Source organism: Rhodnius prolixus, unplaced genomic scaffold (genome assembly GCF_049639745.1).
Source record: "Rhodnius prolixus isolate KJV_2025 unplaced genomic scaffold, Rpr scaffold_6, whole genome shotgun sequence".
In the NCBI taxonomy this organism is placed as follows: domain Eukaryota; kingdom Metazoa; phylum Arthropoda; class Insecta; order Hemiptera; family Reduviidae; genus Rhodnius; species Rhodnius prolixus.
The window spans coordinates 18,252,231-18,277,866 of NW_027411634.1; the positions used below are offsets into that span (position 1 = coordinate 18,252,231).

Genomic DNA, 25,636 nt, shown 5'->3' on the forward strand with positions numbered 1-25,636 from the left:
AAAAATAAAAAAGGTTTACCCCAAAAAATTAAGTAGTTTTTATTTTTGCACGGACTTTTCAAACGACCCTCGTACTTTGAAGAAGAGAAGAAAAATTGAAAGTCTTCAAAATGCAAGAAGAAGTGGCTTTTCAAACTTCAAATTCCGATTTACTGAAAAAGTAAAATGCAGGATCCCATAAATAGCCAGTCCTGGAGAGTATTTTAATCTAGAAGTAAAGCTAAGTTAAGTGGTTTAAAAGAGCTTAAAAAAACAAGATATCCATCAAGTAAGCTCTTGCGTGAAGTATATTTCCTTGCAGTACTTTTTCGACAAGATATGACTCCTTTTAAGAAGTAACTAATAACGGAGTTCGCAATTTAAAATCATAGAACTTAAGAAGTACAATTTTTTTTTGTCTTCTCTTAGTTTTAACATTTACAAGCTGTGAAAATAATGTTAGCAAACTTGGTGAAACTGCATCACTGTTGTGCACAACGTTACTTATACTCGTACCATAATTAATGAGTGATAACTCTGTCCCATAATTTGACAACCGACCGTTGCGGAGATCTCCAGGCAACAGACGTCTAGCAATTCCTGGAGTGTGAGGCGAGTTTAGTAGCATGAAAAAAGAATTACGTTCAGTGATAATTGAACTGTTATTTTTGAAAGTGGTATAAGTCCAATTTTAAAAAAAATCAGTTAATGGTAATTTCAGTAAGATATAGACACAGTCTTTCCTTAATGATAATCATACATTCAATGGAGTACGATTTTTTTTTTATAAAGTCGACAAAAGAATTTTGACTATAAAATGTTATCACAAAAATATTTTTTTGACGTGAATACGTCTTTAAATTTGCTATCATATGGAGGCAATCCAAAAAACCTAATGATAAGAAAATCGGGGGATACAGTTTGGCATTGTAGTTTCGAATCTATCGTCTACATCCAAAATTAAATTAGACCACTGGATAGCTAAAGGATCAAAGAATTCATTACGATAAGTGAGGACTATGGCGCATCGCGCGCGGTGGAGGAGGAAGCGCCGCCATTTTGAGATCATTTTGCTGCGTATCGAGATTTGCAATTAGTATAACTTTTGACTCGGAGAAGCTACGATGTTCGTTTAAGTTTTAATCGTCAGCTGTCGTCACAATCTATCGATTGTATATAAAAGATTAGTGTAAAATAGTGACAGTGAATATAATAAGGTGTTAGAATAAAAAAATATTATCCAAAATTTATAATGTCGGCCTATCCGCGTCGAAAAGCCAAAACCAAATACAGAGATCGTGTACGGCTGGAAAGGGCTTCTCAAGAACAATCGAATGGTAATAATAAAACACCATATGACCGAGTCAAGCTGTTGCCAGGAACGTAAAAGAATGAATGCGGCCGAGCGTATCAACGACGGTGTCAGTACATCTGCAGCTGGGGCGGTTGAAATTATGCGAGTGGATGATGAAATCGCTTCTAAATCGACAATGGACTGTATAGGCATAGATTGTGTTCGATCGTCGATTTGTTTCCTTGATTTCATCCTAAATACATGAATAAAAAATATTTTATATAAAAAAATATAACCCGTTACGTAAACGACACAGCCACACGTTAATTTTGAACTAAACACTCTTGGTCTCTTGGACCCTCAGAGTGACAATTCTGTCAAATGTTCTATTTTAGTAAAATGGACGTCCCTATCACCTGTATGGGTATTAACGAGTATAAATAAAATGATAGATTAAAATTTCATTTTGAAGAAATGTAATCTTTTAAAACTACGAATTCCCCAAAAATAAGGTTTTTTTGAAAGTGGAATAAGTCCAATTCAAATAATTATAATTAAAACAACTTTCTTATTGCAATTATTTTTTATTATTGCAACTTCAGTGCACGCTGCTCGTTAGCAGATATTATGCTAACTGTAAAAGAAAAATAAGTTTAAAATATCTTTTTTCTGCAACTATGTAGGGAAGTTCTCATTACTCAATTAAAATCAGCTGTGTAATGCCCAACTTGCCACACCAGTGGGGAAAAATTCCCATTAGTGTCACTTTCCTCACTAGTGAGTGAAAAAACTTTATTGTGCTTCCTTGATATAAGAAGTTTTGTTATTAAATATTTTCTGTAAAACTCTAATAAGCTTATTTAAATTTATTTTATTTAAATAATTAAAAAACGAATATTAAAGAATAAAATAAAAATTGAAAGGAATATAGAAATAAAAATAATACTTTAATAAATAATTAAATATTTTTAATTATAACAGTTAAAAAGGTTATAGTGTTACCTTATAGAAATTTAAAATGGATTCTAGTGATTACTGTTTAGAAAACACTCCTCCATCAATAAAAGAAACAGCAGAAAATGTAATAAGTAATGTAAATACGTAAGTAATGTAAATAATTGTAATATAACAATAAATGTTTATAATAAATAAATTACTTTTTGTAGACTGTAAAAATGAAATTTTTAATTTTATTAGTTAATAAATGGTTGCAGAAAAAATATAATATTTAACTCGAGTGTAAAGTATTTTCCTCACACTCGGCAATTTGCACTTGCACTCGCCTCGTTTCGCTCGCTCGTGCGTGCAAACCCTGCCTCGCGTGAGGAAAAGTACTACTTTCCACACTTGTTAAATAAATAACTATTTTTGCTTTAAAGATCTTAACGAAGTAATTTTCATTTTTATATTTTTAATATAACTGAAATTACAAAAAAAAATAATCTTTGTTATTCGTGTATTTAAATGTCTTCAATTTAATTATTACTTTTGACATAAAAACCCATTTTAGTAAAGCTATAATGTCTATAAAAATATGGACTTATATTTACTCCTGTTTTTTTTTCTTGTAATATGTTAATTTTGAAAGTGGTACAAGTCCATTTGGAGCTAAAAAAAATCGTTTATTTAGTTAAGAATTGTAATAATTATTATTTCATAATAAAATTTAAAAGATGTATAGTGTTAATAACATCACTTAGATTAAGGTTTACGAATATTTTTAAATTAATTCAACTGCAAAACCTTAAATATCTCGATACATGGAAAAATGGACTTATACCACTTTCAAAAATAAACAGCTCAAATATTGCTGTAAATTCTTTGTAACGAGAAAAAAGCTATGGTCTTTGATGTAAGTGATTATTTAGGCCACTGTGGAGGGGTTGTTTGGGCAATTTTTCTCTTGAAAGTATTTGAAGTTCCTTTTTCCACAAGAAGAAGATCATATCTTTACCATCCATTGGTGTGATTTGTTCATTTCCTTTGAGAACAGCGAAGCAACATTGAAGAAAGGCTGGTGTTTCGATTTTAAAATACTTTTTATATTGCGTGATCATTGCCTTTTATGTGTTTTAATAGAAACAGATGGATCTCAGTAAAGTTTTAGCAAAAAAATAAACATTTTGAACGGAGAAATATGTGATCTTTACAGTTTGATGTAATCGCTATTCGTAAAAGATTGGATCTGAGGTCTTGAGAAAAATGTTTATATAACTAGTGAAAAGTGAAGATACCAAGTAAGTTGTTTCTTCTTTGAGTAACGCTAATTTTTTGTTCATTTTGTATTTTAAGTCCTAGTTTTGTTCCTTTTAATATATATATATCTCTCAAAGGTCGAACGAACCCTTTGAACAACAGCAATTCTAAATATTTATGAAGAAATATGATAAATAAAAATGAGCTCACCATATATTGGTTGGATGTGGTTGATGTAGATGAGCCTGTGCGGGCGTTGGGGGTTGCTGTTGTTGTACTTGAGAATGTTGCTGTTGTTGTTGTTGTTGTTGTGGTTGCTGTTGTTGCTGTGGAGGCGCTTGGGGTGCTTGTACAGTTGGAGGAGGTGCCGTCAGCGCAGAACTAGCCGAACGTCTACTGCTGCAGCACAAGGATAATGGAGCGGCACTGGTTAAACTGCCACTTTCCACTCCTCTTCTATCCGTTTCTCTACCTAGAGGTGGTGTTCTTACATACCTAGACAATGAAAATTTATAACAGTTAGAAATAACAAGTATTCTAATCCAAAAATTAGTTGCTTTCCTAAAACTCCACACCAAACGTTTGTAGAAAAAACAACCTGAACGTCGAATAACTCTAGCGTGCCTAGATCTTGACTTCGCCACCATAAGTACTGCTACAAGCAAAGCGTGGGAGTCCAGAGTTTTAGCTTGCCTATCCGTTGATTGTGCCCAGTTTGAACAGATTATTTTTATAAAAAATTAACGTAATTTTGACAATAAACTGAAATTTGTTTTTCATACTTTAAACTACCATAACTTTTGAAAAACCTAATCGATTCCAAAAAAAGTTTTTGTGTTTTTTTTTAGGAGCTCAAATACTTTAAAAATATGCAAAAAAAATATAACGTTCCATTTGAAAAAACAAAGTTGGATGCTGTATCTCGTGATACAGGGGTTTAAAAAAATGGGACAATCACTAAAAATGATTAAATACGTGTTTTTTAATTTTTCGAAATTTCTCGCCGTTTAAAAAAAAAGTGGGTGGAGCATATAACTCTCGCCAAGGGCGTGAGTGGAGTGATCGACGACCATTCAGTGATGGAAGCAACGTTAGTTTCCCCAGGTTGGCAAGCTTACGCAGCAACCATCCTAGGAGGTCGGGGCGTTATGTGTTGAGATGGTCGTGTGGCCACCGCCGCTTTAGTCTGCGCTGTGTGGATTTGAAGGAAGTGTTGTAGTGGACATGTTGTGGATAAGAGGGTTGTAATGATTGTGTAGATTTGAGTGGAGTTTTGTGCAGCGAGATTGGGCTATTTCAGAGACGAGAGGAATATTGAGATCAGAGTGTATAGTATGATTGGAGACGTAGAACGGAGCGTTAACTATTGTTCTTAGAACTTAGTAGTCGGTTGATTTTCGATTTTTTAGCGCTTCCGTAGAGTTGTATTCCGTACGTCCATTTTGGGGCAAGTAGGGCTGTGTAAAGTTTTCTTTTGTTCGTCAGTGTCGGTTCTGAACGTTTGTCGAGTAGTCTTTTCAACATTTTATACCTCAGATTGAGGTCAATTCGTTTGAGTCTCGTGTGGGGGTTCCAAGTTAGTCGTTTGTCAAGATGTAGTCCGAGATATCGTACTTGGTTAGTCATTGGTATAGAAGTATTGTGGAAGGAGAGAGGAGGGAGAGTTTTCTTGTTTAGAGTGAATACTATGTATTAAAACTGTCCGGTAGGACAGTTGTATAAGGGTTGATCGTCAAAAACTGCACGAAAAAGCGTAACGTTGAAAAACACCCAACTTTGACAATTTTTTTCTCTTTTTCTATAAAAGATAAAATTCCCAAATTTTCTTTATAATATAGGGCAAATCCTCCTTTATGACTGTAATTTTTTCGTAATAACATAGATTAATTAGTTTGACGCCGTACATCGAATAGGAGAGGCGTTAGCCCCCTTTATGTAAGGCCCCCTCCAAAATTATTATTACTAATTACTCTGTAAATCTTAGCCCGATTTTGAAATAATTTGGTAGGATGATAGAGTTAGGGCTCCTCTACGTACCATTAAAGCGGCGATCAGCTCTTACACTTGTTAAGGGAAAGTATAGCAATCGTTTCAAATTATCGACACGAGAACCGATTGTCATGAATGAAGTGTGATTCGAATCGAAATTTTGTACAGATTTGCACTTTAAAAGTCTGAACGCTGTGCCTCATAAGGAGGAGAGTTTGCCCCACCCAAGTAAGGCCCTTTCTAAAACTATTATTACCAATATTTCTATAACGCTTAGTCCGATTTTGATAAAATTCAGCTCGAATAAGTTGTTAAAGCTCCTCTACTTGACTGTGAAGGGCCATCAAGCTCTTGCACCTACTAAGAGGAAGTACTGCAATCGTTAAAATTATCAATGGGTGAACCTATTTACATTAATGAATTGTCGTTCGATTCAAAATCTTTGCCTTTTAGGGAGAAGTACTGTAATCGCAGTTTATTTTTCTTACTCCTCTTAAGAGGAAGTACTGAAATCGCCGTTTAATTTTGCTTTTTACGTACAAATACCTTCCTATTTTATTCAAAACGCTTTCTCAAAAAAATTGTTATTGAGGATGGCAACTATAATCATTCTTTAAAAAGATCTCTCCAATGGTAGTTATGGTTCCGACTTAACACCTTATCAGGTTATAATGATAGAATTGCTTATTCTAAATTTTAAAAAAATCTGTGAAGCAGATAAGTAACTTTGTAAAATAGACAAAAATGAAGATCTATCCAAAAGGTACAAAAATCTCTTTAACAAAAACTTACAGTTTAAAATGTTAAGTATAAGGGTTGATTAAACGCCAAAAGGTACACAAATCAGCAGTTCCCAACATTTCATTAATACTTCATTGATATTATTTAAGTAATTTTGCTGCATTAACTTTTCCTTCACATTTTTTTTAGAAATTATTAGATGTCACAGACCCTTATGCTCGCCAGATCATTCATAATATTATTTTGTTATAATTATGATAAAATGTATATTATATCTTCGTTTTTAAATAGGTACTTTATTTTAACTCCATTTCAAATTATTCTTTGGATTTATCTTTAATATGCCCTTTATTCTTAGTAGTCACATATACATGCATGTTAAAGTAGAGAAAAACAAAGTTAGAGTCAGCTACTGTTTAAATTTGAATCACGGATTTAACAGAATATTTCAGTCTTGAATTCGTCTTACCGAAATATTCGTGAGCACAAATAACACACAGTTAATAACAAGTAGATTATTCAACAATTATTCATTTCTCAATAAATTGTAATTTAATTTAGTCCCCCTAATTTTACTTATAGTAAAATACTGGAATAATTAGCTGTCCTAAAAATATGCATATCTTATTTATTTTATATTACATATATACAACATTGTGGGAAGAACAGCTACATTGAGAGTGTAATTGAAGAAAACTATACTATTTGCGATAAAGCCAGATAATTATTACCTATTATTATAAACGTTTGACTACAACATAAAATAACAATTACTTTAATCGAAGAATGAACTTAAACCGACGATTTAAAAAAATAAATAAAATCATTGATGTATGTTGATATAAGCATTTTTTAAAAAAAGGTTTTGAACTTTTTAGCCTCATATTTTTTTTTTATTATTTATAACGTTTTCTTTTTAACCTGTAATTAATAGTTTGATTATTATAGATAAATAGATATTATAGTCAATCTACAGTGCTACTTGAACAAATATTTTGTAGATGAAAATGGCCAGCAGAAGGGTCTGTGACATCTAATAATTTCTAAAAAAATGTGAAGAAAAAGTTAATGCAGCAAAATTACTTAAATTATATCAGCTAAGCATGAATGAAATGTTGGGTACTAGCTGATTTGTGTACCTTTTGGCGTTTAATCAACCCTTATACTTAACATTTTAAACTGTAAGTTTTTGTTAAAGAGATTTAGATTTCAATTCATTCACTTTGATTCTCCACTTTTGCAGCCAAGGCTCGAGAAGATTTAGGTGTGATTGGAGTGCACGGCTTGCTATTACAGGATCTAGATGAGGAGATAGAATTGCAGTGTCGTCGGCGAATGTGAAAGTAATTGTAGTCGGGTTAGTTGGTAAGTCAGCAGTATAGAGGATATAAAGTAAGAGGGCTAGAATGCTTCCTTGAGGAACTCCAGCGAGTATTGGAAGGATAAGAGACTTCACCCAAAAGAACTGCACGATTGAATTTGAAAAATAATTTAACACTTACCTACTCGTAGAAAAATAATATACAAGCTTTTAATAAATACTACTTTTAATACTGTTTAGTTTGTATTGTTTGAAAGGAGTTTAATTCTTGTAAAATAAGACGCTGTTAATTAACTGTTTTCTCTGCCCTACACCAAGTTATAACTTGTCAATAGAATCATTTCTGGGATCCTTTCATTCAGAACAAGGCTTTATCTCTGTACTTCAAATAAGTTCTTAAAACGCTACACCACTCTAATAACACCCTAAGGGTACGTTTACAACGGAGCTGTGAGCGTAGATGATAGCGGAGATGGTAGCAGTGAGGTATCAGCGCTTAAAGAAAAACATAATACATTCGAATGTGAGCTTACACAACGAAGCTGCGACTAGTGACTCATACGCGCTGCTATAAACGAGCATAGATGATAGAATGGAATTTTTCATTTTTCTGCTAGCTGAACTCCAGTATCGGAGCTTCAAAATGGACGTAGAAAAATGAATTAGTGCTGTATTTATTAAATAATAATTGTTCGAAACTAAAATGGTTACTTTTCTTTTTGTTCCTTCTCCAAAAATTGACATTTGAGAAAATTTGTAATGATAAGTCGGTTACGCAAAATCCCAGTTTTCTGCATTCACACCCCTCTGTTCGGGGTAGGGTTTTATTAAAAACCAAAAAAAATCCATATGGTCTTGAAGCTCAATAAATGCGCAACTTTTCCGGTAATTCGGAGACTCCTTGATTCATTAATCATTGAAAAAATGCAGTTGAAAATTTTACCAAAAAATCATCGACAACGAACTTTTTAGACATTAAAGTAAAAATTTCATTGTTATAAGAAACGTTTTGAGGCTCTGTATTGAGCAAATTTATAGGAAATTTAATGCTCTTTCGTTTGGAATAAGCAGATTTGTTGTAGGATAAAGGATAGAAAAGTTACGGCCGTTTTTATGGTGGAAAACGCGAATATCGACGGAAAAGTTAAAAATGCAAATATCTTGGACACTATTGAGAATCAGGCCAAAGTGAAGAGAATATTTTTTGTTGCATTTGAGCTGCTGAATCACCTCCCGAAGTTTCGATCACTCCTCCGTGTACACCCTGTAGATAAGATGGTGAAATATCACATTCAGTCAGAAATTATTCCTGTAACCACAAGTCATGAACTTCAAACTATCTAGTTTCCTAATCTTATCTATTCTTTTCTTTGAAGGTAACTATTATACTTGCTATTTGTATCTATCTTTTCCAGATGCATTTTTATTCATTCAAAGAGAAAGTTCTAATATTGCATCCACTTCGAAACCATTTCAGAGACATGTTCTGGTCAATATTAGTAGAGAAGTAATAAGTAAAAAAATAAATAAATAAATAAAATAAAATAAAGCTGTATTATAAACAGAAATAAGACAGAAAAAGCAGATCAAAATTAAAACGGAAGAAATATATTGGTTTATTCAACTGAAAGGTATACGGGAACCAACGAGAACTAACTATGTTGGACTTTGCAACAAGTACATAACATTGTTTATTTTGTGAAGCAAACATAATCGAATTGCACCACAGCTAAGTATTTCTCTGAGCTTATAAATTGTTTTAGCAAAATAAAATTGTTATTCAGAAATTTATGGTTATAATAATTCGTACACCATAAATATGCAGAATACTCTGGTGATTTCGTAAAGAAATTCGAAAAGTTTGTTCTCGTTGAATGTACAGAGTTCTACCAAAGAATATGAATTAAACGAATAGCTCTGATTTTCTAGTTATCTACGAGGGTCGTTTGAAAAGTCCGTGCAAAGTCAGAGAGATAGCACTACTGGCGCGTATCGAGGTTATGTTTAGTTAGTAGCATCTCTTGGAAGAACACACACCAAGTTTCAGCCAGATCGGTCTATTTCTTTGTGTTTGGCATTCGTTTGAATCGAGGAAGTCGAGTGATTTTTCAAAAAATGGACGAAAAAGAATTTCGTGTGTTGATTAAACACTACTTTATGAAAGGCAAAACGCCTCAGGAGACTAAAGAGAAGCTTGATAAACATTATGGTGACTCTGCACCTTCGATTAGAACAGTTTATAAGTGGTTTCAAAATTTTCGGAGTGGCCATATGGGCACAAATGACGCTGAACGTTCTGGACGCACTGTTGAGGTTACTATTCCAGAAATCATTGATAAAGTCCATGATATGGTGATGGATGACAGAAGAGTGAAGGTGCGTGAGAGTGCTAGTGCTGCGGGCATCTCGAATGAACGAGTACATAATATTTTGCATCAACATTTGGACATGACAAAGCTATCCGCAAGATGGGTGCCGCGATTGCTCACGCTTGACCAAAAACGAAATCGTGTGAAGTGTTGCAAGGACGGTTTGCAGCTATTCCAGAAGAATCCGCAGGACTTTAAGCGTCGTTTCATCACTACACTCCTGAGACCAAAGAACAATCTAAACAATGGGTTACCAAGGGGGAATCTGCGCTAAAAAAAGGCGAAGACCGTTCCTTCGGCCGGAAAGATTATAGCGACTGTCTTTTGGGATTCGCAAGGAATAATCCTCATCGACTGTCTGGAAAAGGGTAAAACTATTACAGGTGCATATTATTCATCGTTATTGGACCGTTTGAAAACCGAGCTGCAAGAAAAACGCCCACGATTGGCCCACAAAAAGTCCTTTTCCATCACGACAACGCACCAGCTCACACCTCAGCAGTTGTGGTCGCAAAATTAATGGAAATAGGGTTCCAACTCGTTTCACATCCCCCCTATTCTCCAGACTTGGCTCCCTCGGACTACTATTTGTTCCCCAATATGAAGAAATGGCTGGCGGGAAAAAGATTTTATTCAAACGAGGAGGTGATTGCAGAAACGAATGGCTATTTTTCAGACTTGGACAAATCCTATTATTCGGAAGGGATCAACAAACTAGAGCAGCGTTGGACGAAGTGTATAAGCCTAAAAGGAGACTATGTTGAAAAATAAAAAAGGTTTACCCCAAAAAATTAAGTAGTTTTTATTTTTGCACGGACTTTTCAAACGACCCTCGTATTACGAAAAAATTAATGATATTTTTCTTTTTGCCTTCGAGAGAAACATTTTTCTTTATGTTATTTGTTTTACTCGGATTTTCTTATTACATATTGTATTACATTTATAGCAAAGAAGCTAGAAGAGAAATATGTGAACTGATAAAAAAGAAAACCAGTTATTTGGCTGTAGAACTGGTGGTAAAAAAAGGAGTTGAAATACGGGTAAGAAAGAATTAATAGAGTAAAAGTTTAATATTTGGGTTTCCATGTTTGGAAAGTAAAGGAGTCTCAGAGATAGTAATAAAGAGAAGTGATGACGAAGAAAACAAGAAGGGTGTTGCACCAAGTATAGGTGGAGTTTCAGCACTCTCCTAAGAAACTGTTAGTGAAAACTCTAACGAGAAAACAGAAAAAGGAGCTCTAGAGAAAATTTACTATTTCTTTTAGTTGAGTACCTTCTTCTTACGGTTCGCAGAGATCTTCTAGAAAACAAAGCAATAGCCCTTAGAAATGTACTTCTGGAAAACATCCATGAGAAAAACTATATTGGATAGAAAAAGTAATGAAAAGAAAGGACTTTTTAAGTACATAGATGTAAACAAAAAAACTAAGATAGTCTAGTCACAAATAATGAATAACCTAAAGGAGATGCTTCAAAGATAATTAGAGTATGGAGCCAAGAATGAAGAAAGAGAGGTGCCCGGTAATAACATCGATGGATTATTATAATGAGGTAAGGACTGGACGAAATTACGAGGGATTACGATCGGCAGGATTAATGGAAATGGAAATATCCTTTTGCCTGTTGATGATTTACAATCAAAGGTCTTTTTTGTTGGAATCTATAAGATGGCAATAAAATTGACTTGGTACTCCAAGGGCTGCCAAGTCTAGGGCTATTAATTAAATAACTCAATTATTAGGTTTAAACAAGATGATGCAAGATACAAGAATATTATGTGAGTTAGTTCAAAAGTTAGCCACTAGATGTAGTTATTAGTCAGCTAAATGTAGCAGTTATGCGACAGTATAGGAAACTAAGCTAATCAGCAATCAACATTTCTTATTGCAAATATTGTTAACTTTCTTGAAAAGAAAGACGTCCATTAAGAGCATGAAGAAATTACTTCGGATATTACAGAACTTTTTATCTAAAAACTTACATAAACCCCTCGATGTTTAGAGGTACTAAGGTATAATATAGAAATATATTAATTGTTCATTATTTTTGGTGAATGATTCATAGTTTCAATAGGATGGAAAAATAATTGCCATTTCAGTCGTGATACATTTATTCTGCCGAGCTTTCGACCTAGGGACTAGGTCCATCTTCAGGGCTGTGGAACATATTTACAGATTGTTAAACAATAATTCTATTAAAATGAATATGTATAAATTATTTACCTAGTTTACAAAGTAATATTTTACATTACAGGGTTGGTTTGTCTTCTGTCTTGTCTGTTCATGGACTTTTTGTGTGTTGGTTTCTGATTTAAGTATCTTTGTGTTTGGGGAAATCGAAAGTGTGATGATTTTCTGTGCTATGTAAGGAAAGTGCTGTGGTGTTCTTTTTTAGTTTTGTGTCGTAAGACAGTCTTTTTCTTTTAAATACTGTGATCTTTCGCCTATATATTTTTTGTGACAGTCTTTACATTCAATTTCGTATATAAGATTTGATTGTGGAGTCCTTTTCCGTCTGGTCTTTTAGTTTCGAAAATAGTAAACAAACACACAAAAAAGGGAAAGTGCTAGAAATGATATACATATCTAGGACAGAAAACAGTTTTAAATTTCAAAACAGACACGAACAATTTAAACAACATATACGCAAACTTACTACAAAATACTTGACAATTGGCAACACGGACTTTCACACAACCTAACCACGTATCTCCTTAACAAAAACTTACAGTTTAAAATGTTAAGTATAAGGGTTGATTAAACGCCCAAAGGTACACAAATCAGCAAGTACCCAACATTTCATCAGTACTTCATTGATATTATTTAAGTAATTTTACTGCATTAATTTTCATTAACATTTTTTAGAATTATTAGATGTCACAGACCCTTATGCTGGCCATTTTCATCTACAATATATTTGTTTAAGTAGCACACCATTTAACTTAAATTGATTGACTGTAATATCTATTTATCTATAATAATCAAACTATTGATTACAGGTGAAAAAGAAAACGTAATAAAAAAAAAAATATATATGAGGCTAAAAAATTCATAAACTTTTTTAAAAAATGGTTACACCAACATACATCAATGATTTTATTTTATTTATTTTTATTTTTAAATAAAAATCGTCGGTTTAAGTTCATTCTACGATTTAAGTAATTGTTATTTTATGTAATAGTCAAACGTTTATAATAATAGGTAATAATTAATATGGCTTTATCCGCAAATAATATAGTTTTCTTCAATTAAATTCTCAATCTAGGTATTCTTCCCACAATGTTGAACATATGTAATATAAAGTAAATAAGATATGCATATTTTTAGGACAGCTAATTATTTCAGCATTTTGCTGTAAGTAAAATTAGGGGGACTAAATTAAATTACAATTGAGAAATGAATAATTATTGTTGAATAATCTACTTGTTATTAACTGTGTGTTATTTGTGCTCACGAATATTTCGGTAAGACGAATTCAACACTGAAATATTGTTTTAGATCCTCCGTGATTCAAATTTAAACAGTGCCGACTCTAACTTTGTCTTTTACTACTTTAACAAGCACGAATATGTGTCAGAATAAAGGGCATATTAAAGAGGAATCAGAAGAATAATTTGGAATAGAGTAAAAATGAAGTACCTATTTAATAACGAAGATATAATATACATTTTATAACAATTATAACAAAAAAATATTATGAATGAAGTGGCCAGCATAAGGGTCTGTGACATCTAATAATTCGAAAAAATGTTAATGAAAATTAATGCAGTAAAATTACTTAAATAATATCAATGAAGTACTAATGAAATGTTGGGTACTCGCTGATTTGTGTACCTTTTGGCGTTTAATCAACCCTTATACTTAACATTTTAAACTGTAAGTTTTTGTTAAGGAGATTTTTGTACCTTTTGGATAGATTTTCCTTTTTGTCTATTTTGTAAAGTTACATATCTGCTTTACAGATTTTTTTAAAATTTGGAATAAGCAATACTATCATTATAACCTGATAAGGTGTTAAGTCGGAACCGTAACTACCACTGAAGAGATCTTTTTAAAGAATGATTATAGTTGCGGTCCCCAAACCATCCTCAATAACAATTTTTTTTGAAAAAGCGTTTTGAATAAAATAGGAAGGTATTTGTACGTAAATAGCAAAATTAAACTGCGATTTCAGTACTTCCTTTTAAGAGGAGTAAGAAAAATAAACTGTGAATACAGACAAAGATTTTGAATCGAACGACAATTCATTGATGTAAATCAGTTCACTCATTGATAATTTTAACGATTGCAGTACTTCCTCTTGGTAGGAGTAAGAGCATGATGGCACTTCACAGCCACGTAGAGGAGCTTTAACTGCTTCTTCGTGCTAAATTTTATCAAAATCGGACTAAGGGTTATAGAAATATTGGTAGTAATAGTTTAAGAAAGGGCCTTACTTGGGGTGGGGCAAACTCCCCTCCTTATGAGGCACAGCGTCGAGACTTTCAAAGTGCAAATCTGTACAAAATTTCGATTCGAATGACACTTCATTCATGAAAATCGGTTCACGTGTCGATAATTTGAAATGATTACTATACTTCCCCTTAATAAGTGTAAGAGCAGATTTGCCGCTTTAATGTTACGTAGTGGAGCTCTAACTCTATCATCCTACCAAATTTTATCAAAATCAGGCCGAGATTTACAGAGTAATTAGTAATAATTTTGGAGGGGGCCTTACATAAAGGGGGCTAACTCCTCTTCCATTCGATGTACAGCGTCGAGACCCCCAAAAGGCACATCTACATAAAATTCCGAATCGAATGACACCTCATTCATGAAAATCGGTTCACGCGTTTAGGCGCTACGTAGTTTACAAAAAAGGTAACAACAACAAGAAGAAGAAGAAGAAGAACAACAATTTTTGAAAAAGCCGTTTTTGCTCATTTTCGGCAATTTTTTTCTCGAAATCTATTACATCTATGTTGTTGCAAAAAAATTACAGTTGTAAAGGAGGGTTTGCCCTTTATTTTAAAGAAAATTTGAGAATTTTATCTTTTATAGAAAAAGAGAAAAAAAATTGTCAAAGTTGGGTGTTTTTCAACGTTACGCTTTTTCGTGCACTTTTTGACGATCAACCCTTATACAACTGTCCTACCGGACAGTTTTAATCACACACAGACCGATCATACTCAGTCCATGAACAGACAAGACAGAAGACACACCAACCCTGTAATGTAAAAATATTACTTTGTAAACTAGCCCTGAAAATGACCTAGTCCCTAGAATAAATGTATCACGACTGAAATGGCAATTATTTTTTCATCCTATTGAAATTACATTGAATATTTGTATTTTTATTAAATCATTAATTTAAAATCAAACACGATTTTATTCACAAAATTAATATTGGCATATCAAATTAAGAAATTTAAGGAAGCAAATAATAAAATTAAAAGGGTTTTTAGATTTGTACAAAGTTGTTAGTCTGAACCTTTCTAAGGACTTAGGCTAGAAATTGTTTCTCTACATCTGTGGCATAGTACAAAGTTTTCAAGCTAAGCTATAGAAGTTGCGAAGTGTTTTCATTCGCGTCTGGAATATCTTTAAAACTGGTTAAGTTCAATAAAGTATCACATCCTTTATTCTAACCAACTAGTTAACTAACCACGAAGAGAAAGGTTCATCCAAAAGTTCGTAAGTTGAAAACAATTCTCTCTTATCTTAAACAAGAATTAGTGGATAAAGTAACCAATTCTTTACTTGGACTAGAAGATATTATTAAAATAAAATCAGGACAATTTTACAAATATAATAAATAGGTAACCTGTCCCTTAAAAAATCAGTAATGTTGTTTGTGCCTTAAAAAATCTTAACAACTCACTTTTTAGACCAATGGTCTAATTATGAATTATTTAATGGTAATTTCACAACATTATTAGTAATTTAGAACCACTATTTGGCCGAAAAGGTTCGATGAAGTTACAAAAATTTTATGAGAGTCAGATACAATAGCCTACACAAGGAGCACTATTTATATTTTGAGCCTAATAATAAAAACAGTAATTTGTCATTGAAAATGACTTTATTGTTTTTCAAAATATTCTCCTTTATGATCTATACACTTCTGCATGCGTTCGAACCACTTGGCAAAGCATTTTTTCCATTCCGCTTGAGACACCTCCAAAACTTGGTTTTTGAATACATCAACGGCTTCTTCTGCCGACGAAAATCGTTGTCCACGTAATTTATTCTTGACGTTCGGAAACAAAAAGGAATCATTTGGTGCCAAATCAGGACTCATTAATTCGTTTTTTTTTAAGTGCTCAAATAGTCGGTTGTTAGACAAGATGTGTGACAGCTGGCATTGTCTTGATGAAGAATGATCCGACGGCGCTTGTTTGTTTTCCTTATTTCATCGAAGACTTCCGGCAAACAAATGGTTCTGTGTACAATTCAGAATTGACCGTTCTACGTTCCTCTAAAGGCACTGTTGCCACATGACCAGTTTTTCCGAAAAAACAGGCGACCATTTGTTTCGAAGTGCTTCGAGCGCGAACAACTTTTGTTGGATTTGGTTCATCTTGAAACACCCATACAGTCGACTGCTGTTTAGTTTCCGGCTCATACGCATATGTCCATGATTCGTCACCTGTTACAATCTTATACGTACGTCTTTTGAAGCACCGCCATTGTATTTCTTAAGCATTTGTTTGCACCAATCAATACGAGCATCTTTTTAAGATTTTATCAGATTATGTGGGATCCAACGAGAACAAACCTTTTTCACGGCTAAATGATCATGCAATATCTTATATATGCTGGTGGAACTAATGCCTAAAGTTGCCTCAATCTCACAGTATGTCACATGACGATCTTGCATTATTAGTTTTTGCACAGCATCAATGTTTTCTGATACAACAACTGATTTTGGACGACCTTCACGACTTTCGTCGGTGAGCGAACGACGAGATTGAATTCGTTACACCAGCGTTTCACAGTGGCAAAGGATGGGGCTTTATCGCCAAAAGTGGAAGTAAGTTGATCGATGCACTCCTGTCTTGATAATCCACGTCGTAAGTCGTAATAAATCATTGCACGAAAATTTTCACGAGTTAATTCCATTTTTTCGCTGAGACACAATTTTCAAGTGACTGTAAACAATACAAATCGCGCTCAAATAACAAAACGTTCTGAAGAAGGTTATGGTCAAAAATGTCAAACTTTCAAGTGGAAACACTCAGTGTTGCCAAGGCTCAAAATATAAGTAGTGCCCCTCGTATCAAGAATGGTACTTTGTAAGATGGTTTGGGCACATCCACCAGAGAGGCTATAAACTATAAATGGTTATAACAACACAGTAATAAAGTTAAAAAACCAAAATAAATAATATATACTAACTGATTAAGCGAGGGTGGAGGGGGTTCCCGGTCACGTGGTGTAGAGGTCCTTGAAGTATTCAAGTAGAGATGTTGAGGAGTTGTTCTGTACAGTTCTTCCGGGGCAGGAGCTAATGGTTCACCAGGATGAGTATCATACAGATCTACACAACCAGCATCCGCCGGGCTGAAGTCCGTCTGGACTGATCTGGAACAAAAACCGCTATTTCAACAGTACAACACCAGATAAATGGCACGGTTCTTACAAATCGGGCATTTATAAACAGGACTAGGCAGGAATCTGTTGTAATTATCCGAGAAATTATACTTTCGAGTTTTGTTTTTTACATTTTATTAATTTATTTAAGGATTATTTACGGTTAAAAGTACACAAAATTAACATTAAATATTACAACTGTTCTAAAAATATGTTTTCGTTTGAATGAGAATGTAGGCAAAATGAAAACAGAGCTTGCAATTGGCTGAATAACATCAGCCTGCCAAAAATATCTAACGAATGCTATAACCTTCAACCTAACCTCCAGCTAGTTCCAGTATTCGTTTATCTCAAAAAAGAGGGAAATTTATCAAAGTAATTTTTGTTTATTCAGTATATATTCAATATATATTCTAACGTAATTTCGATTAATATTAACTTAATATTAATTAATTAATATTAATATAAAACTTGGACGCCATTTACATAGATGAAATAGCTTACTACATTACTTAATGCTATGACTTTTTTGACCAAAACTGACACTGTGCATTGACAGCGCCACTTGTTGCACTGCAGAATAAAGATATAAAAGTAAGAAGCATCTTAGCCATTTTGTATCTGTTTACAATTTTACTTTGCTGCATAATTAGTAAACTATTCATTGTACACGCATGTTGGATTTTCTTTTCATATCTTTGGAAAAGGCACTCCATTTTAAAGTAAGTGGACCCAGTTTCTTTAAAATCCTATTGTAACATAATTGGTTTTTTTTTCTCAACATAAATAACCAGTTTAATAAAAAATTAGGATAGACATGGTACCAAATGGAAGACTAAAGATATTTTTCAATTGTGAACTCAACTATGTCCTGACTAACAGAAAAAAAGAAATTAAAAGATTTAATGAATTTTGAAAAGAGCTAAAACCAAAAAAGAATATCCTTCTTTAATATGTTGACCTAGTTTTCTCAAAAACAGACACTTTTTTGCTTGAAATAGTGTCAGACATTAAAATCTTTGTTTATAATAATATCAGTCACCAAAAATGCCTTAATTAAAGATATTTTATTAAAGATATTAAAGATAATTTATTGGGAAACAAAGTTAATGTTTTGCAGTTTTGTTTTATGGTAGAGAAATTAAGGTTATATTATATGTAAAGTATGTTGTACCAAGAACCAAGGTACTTTGAATCTTAGCTATCTTGGTATTTGTGTGTGCCCAACTATTTTGTTTGTTGAAAATACAGGTCACATTAATTTCATGTTTTACGTTCACAAATTTTCATGTTTAAATTGAGTTATTATATAGCTAAATGTTGCAGTCCTGTTTGTTGTTTAAAAGGTGTTTATATAAGCTGTTAAATATCTACTCAACTTTGGATTATCATAGAAAATAGAGGCCTTCTCAAGTTCATAATCACTTTAAGTAAATAAAACTGTATTTCTCCGCTCATTTCCACCTATTTCTGAAGTATCTAGAGCAACCTTTTTTGACTCGCTTACCACTTGGTAGTACATCATGCTAAATTGTACCACTCCGTAAAAATGATTGTATGTTATTTCGTGATATTTATTATTCCGAATGTGTTATTTTATTATTATTATCATCTTTATTTGTATAGAGATATCTGTTACAAAGGAGTTCAAGTTCATGTTCACTTTATAAACTTTGTAAAGTGTAAGATCTTAGTTTTAAAACTTTTTTTAAATAATTAAAAATTGGGTACATATTTTTCTCTTCAAAATTATTAATTAATTTACAAAGTTCTTCTTTAGGATTATTATATCTGTGCCCAAATCTTCTAAATTAATTTCTTTTAAGCATTCAACTATTTGTAAGTACCAATTAAATTTAATGTTGCTTGGATAGAACTTACTCATTACAATCAGTTATCATTTAAGTTCTGTCACATGATAATTCTATTAAATTTTCTTTATCTTTTATCGATAATGATGTAGCTTTTCCTAAATTTTCTTTATAGAAGGTTTTAAATCCAATTATCATTTGTGTTTTCGGGTTTTGGGAAAATACTCCATAAAAGATCATTTTAATCCTGTTAAACGTGCTTCATATTTTCTCGATTTTTTCGTATATCTTAAAACAGACTAACCTTATTATTGTACATATTAACAACTTTACTGTAAATTAATTTATTAATTAAAATAATTTTCATGTATTGTTGGAAAAAACGTTTCTATGATATTTCTATGAATTAAATTTTTTTGTGTCCGCCATTATTGATTATTTTTCGCGTACCACCAACCAGCAATTCGCGTACCACTGGTTGGGAAACGCTGATCTAGGACAGTGTTATTCGCAGCAGATATATCAAATGTCTTGTTTCACAGCTTTCCGCCAAATTTCGCCTTTCTGCCCAGAAATTCTGCCATTTAGTTTTTCTTTACAATATATAGTATTTCATTTTCCAGTATCTCTAGCTCACTTAGGTTAATTGATGTGTAAAGATACTTAACTTTTGTAATGGCGACGTTAAACATCGACAAGGCACAGTTTTTCCAATGTATTTCTTTTATCCTATTCAGATTTTGTTTAAATGCAACTTTTGTTGTTTATTAATTATTTTTTGTTTAATTTGGCGCAGGCTAATTAATAATTAATTCAAGACAAATTATCTAATCTTTAAGGATTAATAATCCAACTAGATTGTCTAATTCAGCCTTTTAAAGCTTTCCGTTTGAATTTCTGAACATTAATTGTACATTAAGGGCTTACGATTTATTAAATTAAATAAGGTGAATAAGAGACAATATTTCATTAACTTACTTTCGAAAGAAATAAATAATATAAGTTAAAGTTTAGAAGTAAAAAGTGACTGCATTTTAGAAAAAAATAAATATTTTTTTTATCACATGGTTTCATTGGCTTAAAAGTATTAGATATAAATCATATAATATTTTGCATGCAATATTAGCATGCTATCAAGAGAAAATTAAGCGTTGCTATTATTTATACAGAACATAACATTAACTTGCAATTCATGCAGTTAATTCAATATTAGAAAGAATATTTTAATTTCGGATGTTGAGATTTCAAAATCATATCTTTGAAATGCACTTAATAAAATTAATAATGCACTCGATATAAAGTGTTTTTTGGCATTGGTAGCACCCATACAGCCAGCATATCATTTATTTGTACATAATTACAAAGATTTAAACCTTTATGCTTCTACAAACTACCCATTAGTGCCTAAAATCTGTTAATGCCTGCCTCTACCATAAAACCATATATTTTGTACACCTTTACATTTCTGCTGCTCAACATACAGATATACGAGGGGGTACCCAAAAATAACCGGAATTGCGTTGCCGCGCATGGAGCTTATGTAGTACGCATTTCTGCCGCTAGACGTGTATAGCGCAATTCCTTGCCAGTTCAGTCCTGCCTGTGTTGCCTGCCTGGCTTGTTCTGTTCATCTGCAGTGATTGTTTTTACCAGCGCTGTTTTGTTCTTTTTTCGTTTTTTATGATGGCAAGTTTAAGTGAACAACGTGCAGCTCTGAAATTTTGTTTTCTACTCGGCAAAAATGCTGCTGAAAGTGTTTTAATGTTGAAAACAGCTTACAAAGATGACGCTATGGGAAAAACTCAAGTATACGAGTGGTTTACTCGGTTTAAAAATGGCGACATGTCGATTGATGACAAACCTCGTTCTGGACGTCCATCAACTGCCCGAATCGACGAAAATGTTGAAAAAATTCGAGAGCTGGTGTTCACAGACCGTCGACAGACAATTGATCAACTGTCAGAGAGTAGTGGGTTATCTTGGAGCTCGGTTCAGCGAATTTTAACGGAAGATTTGGGGATGAAAAGGGTTGCTGCCAAGTTTGTTCCTCGAGTTCTGACTGACAATCAAAAAGAACATCGAGTTGAAACATGTCGTGCTTTGAAACAACAGCTTGAAACTGATCCAGAATTTCTGTCAAAGGTCATTACTGGTGATGAGTCATGGTGCTATGGTTATAACCCAGAAACAAAGCAACAGTCGAGCCAATGGAAGACGTCATCTTCACCCCGACCAAAAAAATGTCGTCAAGTCAAGTCAAACATCAAAACAATGCTGATTTGCTTTTTTGATGTCAAAGGCGTAGTCCATTCAGAGTTTATCCCCCCAGGTCAGACCGTCAATCAAACCTTGTATTTGGAAGTTTTGAAAAGATTGCGCAATAGTGTTCGCCAAAAAAGACCCGATTTGTAGCAAACAGGAGACTGGTTCTTCCACTACGACAATGCACCTGCACACACAGCCATCTCTGTTACACAGTTTTTGGCTAAAAATGGCATGGTTCCGCTGCCCCACGCACCTTACTCGCCTGACCTGGCTCCGTGCGACTTTTTCTTATTTCCACGCATGAAAAAGGGCATGAAAGGTCACCGATTTGACAACATTGAAGAGGTCAAGAAAAAAACGAAGAAGGAGCTGTCAGCCATTTCTAAAGATGACTACAAAAAATGTTTCGAACAGTGGAAGCACCGGTGGGACAAATGTATTAGTTGTAATGGAGAGTATTTTGAAGGGGATAAGGTTGTTCTGTAAAAAATTTGTAAATAAATAGCTTTTAAAAAATAATTCCGGTTTTTTTTGGGTACCCCCTCGTAATTATAAGGGGAAGTTAGTGCCTTATAAAGGCGGTTGAAAAGCTCTTTTCTTTGTATCTCGTGCTTCGCACACTCCATAATGATGTGCTCAGCACTGTCCACCTCATGGCATCTCTCGCATAAGTCATTATTCACCTTCCCGATTCAATATAAATACTCACCGCAAATAGCGTGATTCGAACGCAACCGGCACATACTGCTTATAAATCTTTTATTAGAGTTCTCTAAATTTCTAAACCAGGTTTTACTCTTGCCTGTGACCGGATTATATTTTTTGTAGAAAGCACCTTTTTCGTTTGCTTATATCTGACGCCAACTCTCCACCGCTCTTTGTCGGCACAGTGTGTTAACGTCCTCGTTAGTAAGTCTGTAGTCTGTCCATCCACTGTGGCTTCCCCAGCCAGATCGTCCACCTTCTCATTAAGCACTATTCCAACATGACTTCTGATCCAGACAAACTTCACCATCCTATCTGCGGTTACTATTTCTCTATTCAACTCTAGAATTTCCACCAGTAAATGAGAATTATTTATAGAAAATTTAAAATTTTGCAGTTTCTGTAGTGAACTATTGCTGTCTGTGTAAATTACGTTTTTTTGGTGGTTAAGTGTGTTGATATACCTCAATTAAAGTGTGTTTAGGTTTGAAAAAAATGTCAATTACATATATAACCTAAAAAGAAGGTTCCTATCGTAATTAGTGGAAGGCCCAATCTGTGGAATAAATATGTACCACAAAAAATGACGTAAATTAACCTAATACTCCATCAACTATCCAGATTTATCTAACAAATAGGAAGTAATAATCGAACACCATACTTTTTAATTATCCTTGTAAAAAAAACCTACTGAGTATTTCGGTTGTAAACAGCGGAGTGACGAATAGAAGCTTTAATATTTCATTCAAAGAATTTGCTTGAACACTAAAAATAAAAATCGTTCTTAAGCTTTATACTTTACTTAGGCCTAAATAATAATTTAGAGCAATTTTTTCGTACATTTTTAAGGATGAAAATCAATGTAAAAACCAACATTCTGACAAAAAATCACAAAATATTTTTATAAAGGGCGATCCATTTAAAACGCACCAATCGCAAATAACTTTTTAGGAAAGCGGAATTTCAAAAAAAACCCACGATGTAAACTATATGTTATTTTCGGTCTAGTTTTCAAATTTTCCACCCCCGATGCTGTATCTTCATTTTTGGCGGAGTTACGGACAAAAACCCGATTGGGGTTCCATAAGGACCACTAGTTTTGACAATAATTATGAAAACTACATAAAAAAATTGTGAAAAATGACGTTAACCCCGTTTTGATATTCTTAATATTTGTTGAGATATTTGAGATCAAAGTTACAATTTTATCTATTCGCGAACGGTTTTCAATATTAATTTTCTACCAGAAATACACGTTTTGGGAGGTTCTCTGACTGCAAAAAATGTTTTTGGTGACGCAAAGTAAAACAATAATAATAATTGAAGATTTTAAAACATGTAGTGTAATGTAATGGTTGTGCGTGAATCAGGATAAATTTGTTTTATCATCAAATGAAAGCAATCAGCACATCATTTTAATGCACCCCAGTATGCAAGACTTCTTGAGCTATGATTACGGTGCGAGGCGTTGTAAGCGGGACATCCCCAGTTCGAATCCAGCGAATGCAGTCATTCTTATTACTTAAATAAACATAATACTTTTTTTTAAATAAAGTCTAGTCATACGCGGGATTCGAACTGGGGATCCTCCACGTACAAAGCCACGCTCAAGACCACTAGACCAATACCCTGGCAAGAGATTCTTACCTTAATCATAGGTCCACAAATCTTGCATACTGGGGTGCATTATTCTGATGTGACGGTTGCTTTTATTTGATGATAAAACAAATTTATACTGATTCACCCATAACCATTACACTACATGTTTTAACATCTTCAATTATTATTATTTTTTTTTACTTTGCGTCACAAATAACATTTTTTGCAGTCAGAGGACCTCCCAAAACGTGTATTTCTGGTGGAAAATTAATATTGAAAACCGATCATGAATAAGATAAAATTGTAACTTTGATCTTGAATATCTCGGCAAATATTAGGGATATCGAAACGGGGTTAACGTCATTTTTCATAGTTTTTTTATGTAGTTTTCATAATCATTGTCAAAACCAGTGGTCCTTATGGAACCCCAATCGGGTTTTTGCCCGTAACTCCGCCAAAAATGAAGATACAGCATCGGGGGTGGAAAATTTGAAAACTAGACCGAAAATAACATATAGTTTACATCGTGGGTTTTTTCGAAATTCCGCTTTCCTAAAAAGTTATTAGCGATTGGTGCGTTTTAAATGGATCACTCTGTATATGTAATATAATAAATTAGGAAATATCCTGGAAAGAATATAAGAAAAACTCGTGTAAACTACTCCTAGACAGGAGAAGGTTAGGAGAAAAAAGGCAAGACATGAGACCCTAATAAAGAACTTTAAAGTATCTTACATTTAGTACAAGGTTTCTGTCACTTACTTATTTTTATGTTTGAAGCTACTTCTTTTAACTTTGGTGGCCCTTTTATTTTTAATGTTGCTGTACAGTATCTAATTTATAACTTTCATTTAGTTCTTTCGTAAGGGCACTTTCTATTCAAACTGTACAGAGCGAAAAACCTTAACATTATTGTGTTCGCTAACATGCCATTAAAACGGGGCCATTTGTTATAGTACTATACACCTACAATTTATTATATCAAATGTCGTTTTATAATATGATATTGAACATCCATTATGCAATATTATGATGACAATAATTTTGTATTTAATTCAAATCGAATAGAACTAATAATTGATGAATTCACTACTTTTTCTATCCCACCTAGATAATCGAAAATAGATTATGAAAAAAACACGATTTAATTAAAGCTTTGCGTCCAAAATCTTACCTAAAATTTCATTTCTGGGCATAGATTCTGAAACTTCTTGAGTTCTAATCCTAATGATATTCAAAACAATACAATTTTCAGCATACTTATTACTAAGGAACGGATTTTTATGTATTTAAAAATGCCAAATATTTAATTAAAATATGCATTTATTTTCGTCAATTATGTGGAAAATATGTGATTTTCTTAAAATATTTTCTGGAATATTTAAGTAAAATGGACATTTTTTTAAAATGAAAATCGTGAAATGGTGGAATGATTGCACTTTTCGAGAACCTCACAGTTCAAAAGGAATGGCTTTGAATCCACATCAGCATCACTGTCAAGTTTTCCAATAACTGCATTGGCAATATACCTGCCCTCAACGTCAGTGGTTTCATCAATTGACACCCAAATCGGTCCATCTTTGATATGTTCTCGAATTTTGGTTAGTGTATCTTTATAGATATCTTCCAGGTAGTTTTTCCTCAGAGCGCTCTCGTCAGGCATTTTTTCCCCAATATAGGTCTCTAAGAATCCTTTGAAATGAGGATTTTTAAGTTTGTGGAAAGGGATATCTGCTTTAACCAAAGCCCGACACAGATCTGTACTCAGAGTAGACTTACTTGATGGAGATGTAAGG

General features: G+C 33.2%; 1 protein-coding gene and 1 long non-coding RNA gene across 6 annotated transcripts in view; one reads left to right on the top strand and one right to left on the bottom strand.

The window, feature by feature from the left end:
• Nucleotides 1-25,636, bottom strand: part of rho-5 (rhomboid-5) — a 319,932-nt gene that overhangs the window by 81,649 nt on the left and 212,647 nt on the right. For 3 of the 4 annotated variants that reach the window (XM_074141083.1, XM_074141082.1, XM_074141085.1), the window contains 2 exons: nucleotides 17,266-17,466; nucleotides 3,680-3,964 (listed from right to left, as the gene is read on the bottom strand). In XM_074141083.1, the coding sequence (XP_073997184.1) occupies nucleotides 3,680-3,964; nucleotides 17,266-17,466 (486 nt within the window). The remainder of the gene's footprint in view (nucleotides 1-3,679; nucleotides 3,965-17,265; nucleotides 17,467-25,636) is intronic. The other variant, XM_074141084.1, reaches the window with a different exon arrangement.
• Nucleotides 18,009-25,636, top strand: part of LOC141460804 (uncharacterized) — a 62,559-nt gene continuing 54,931 nt past the window's right edge. The window contains exon 1 of one of the 2 annotated variants that reach the window (XR_012462375.1): nucleotides 18,009-18,182. This is a non-coding gene — a long non-coding RNA (uncharacterized lncRNA). The remainder of the gene's footprint in view (nucleotides 18,183-25,636) is intronic. The other variant, XR_012462374.1, reaches the window with a different exon arrangement.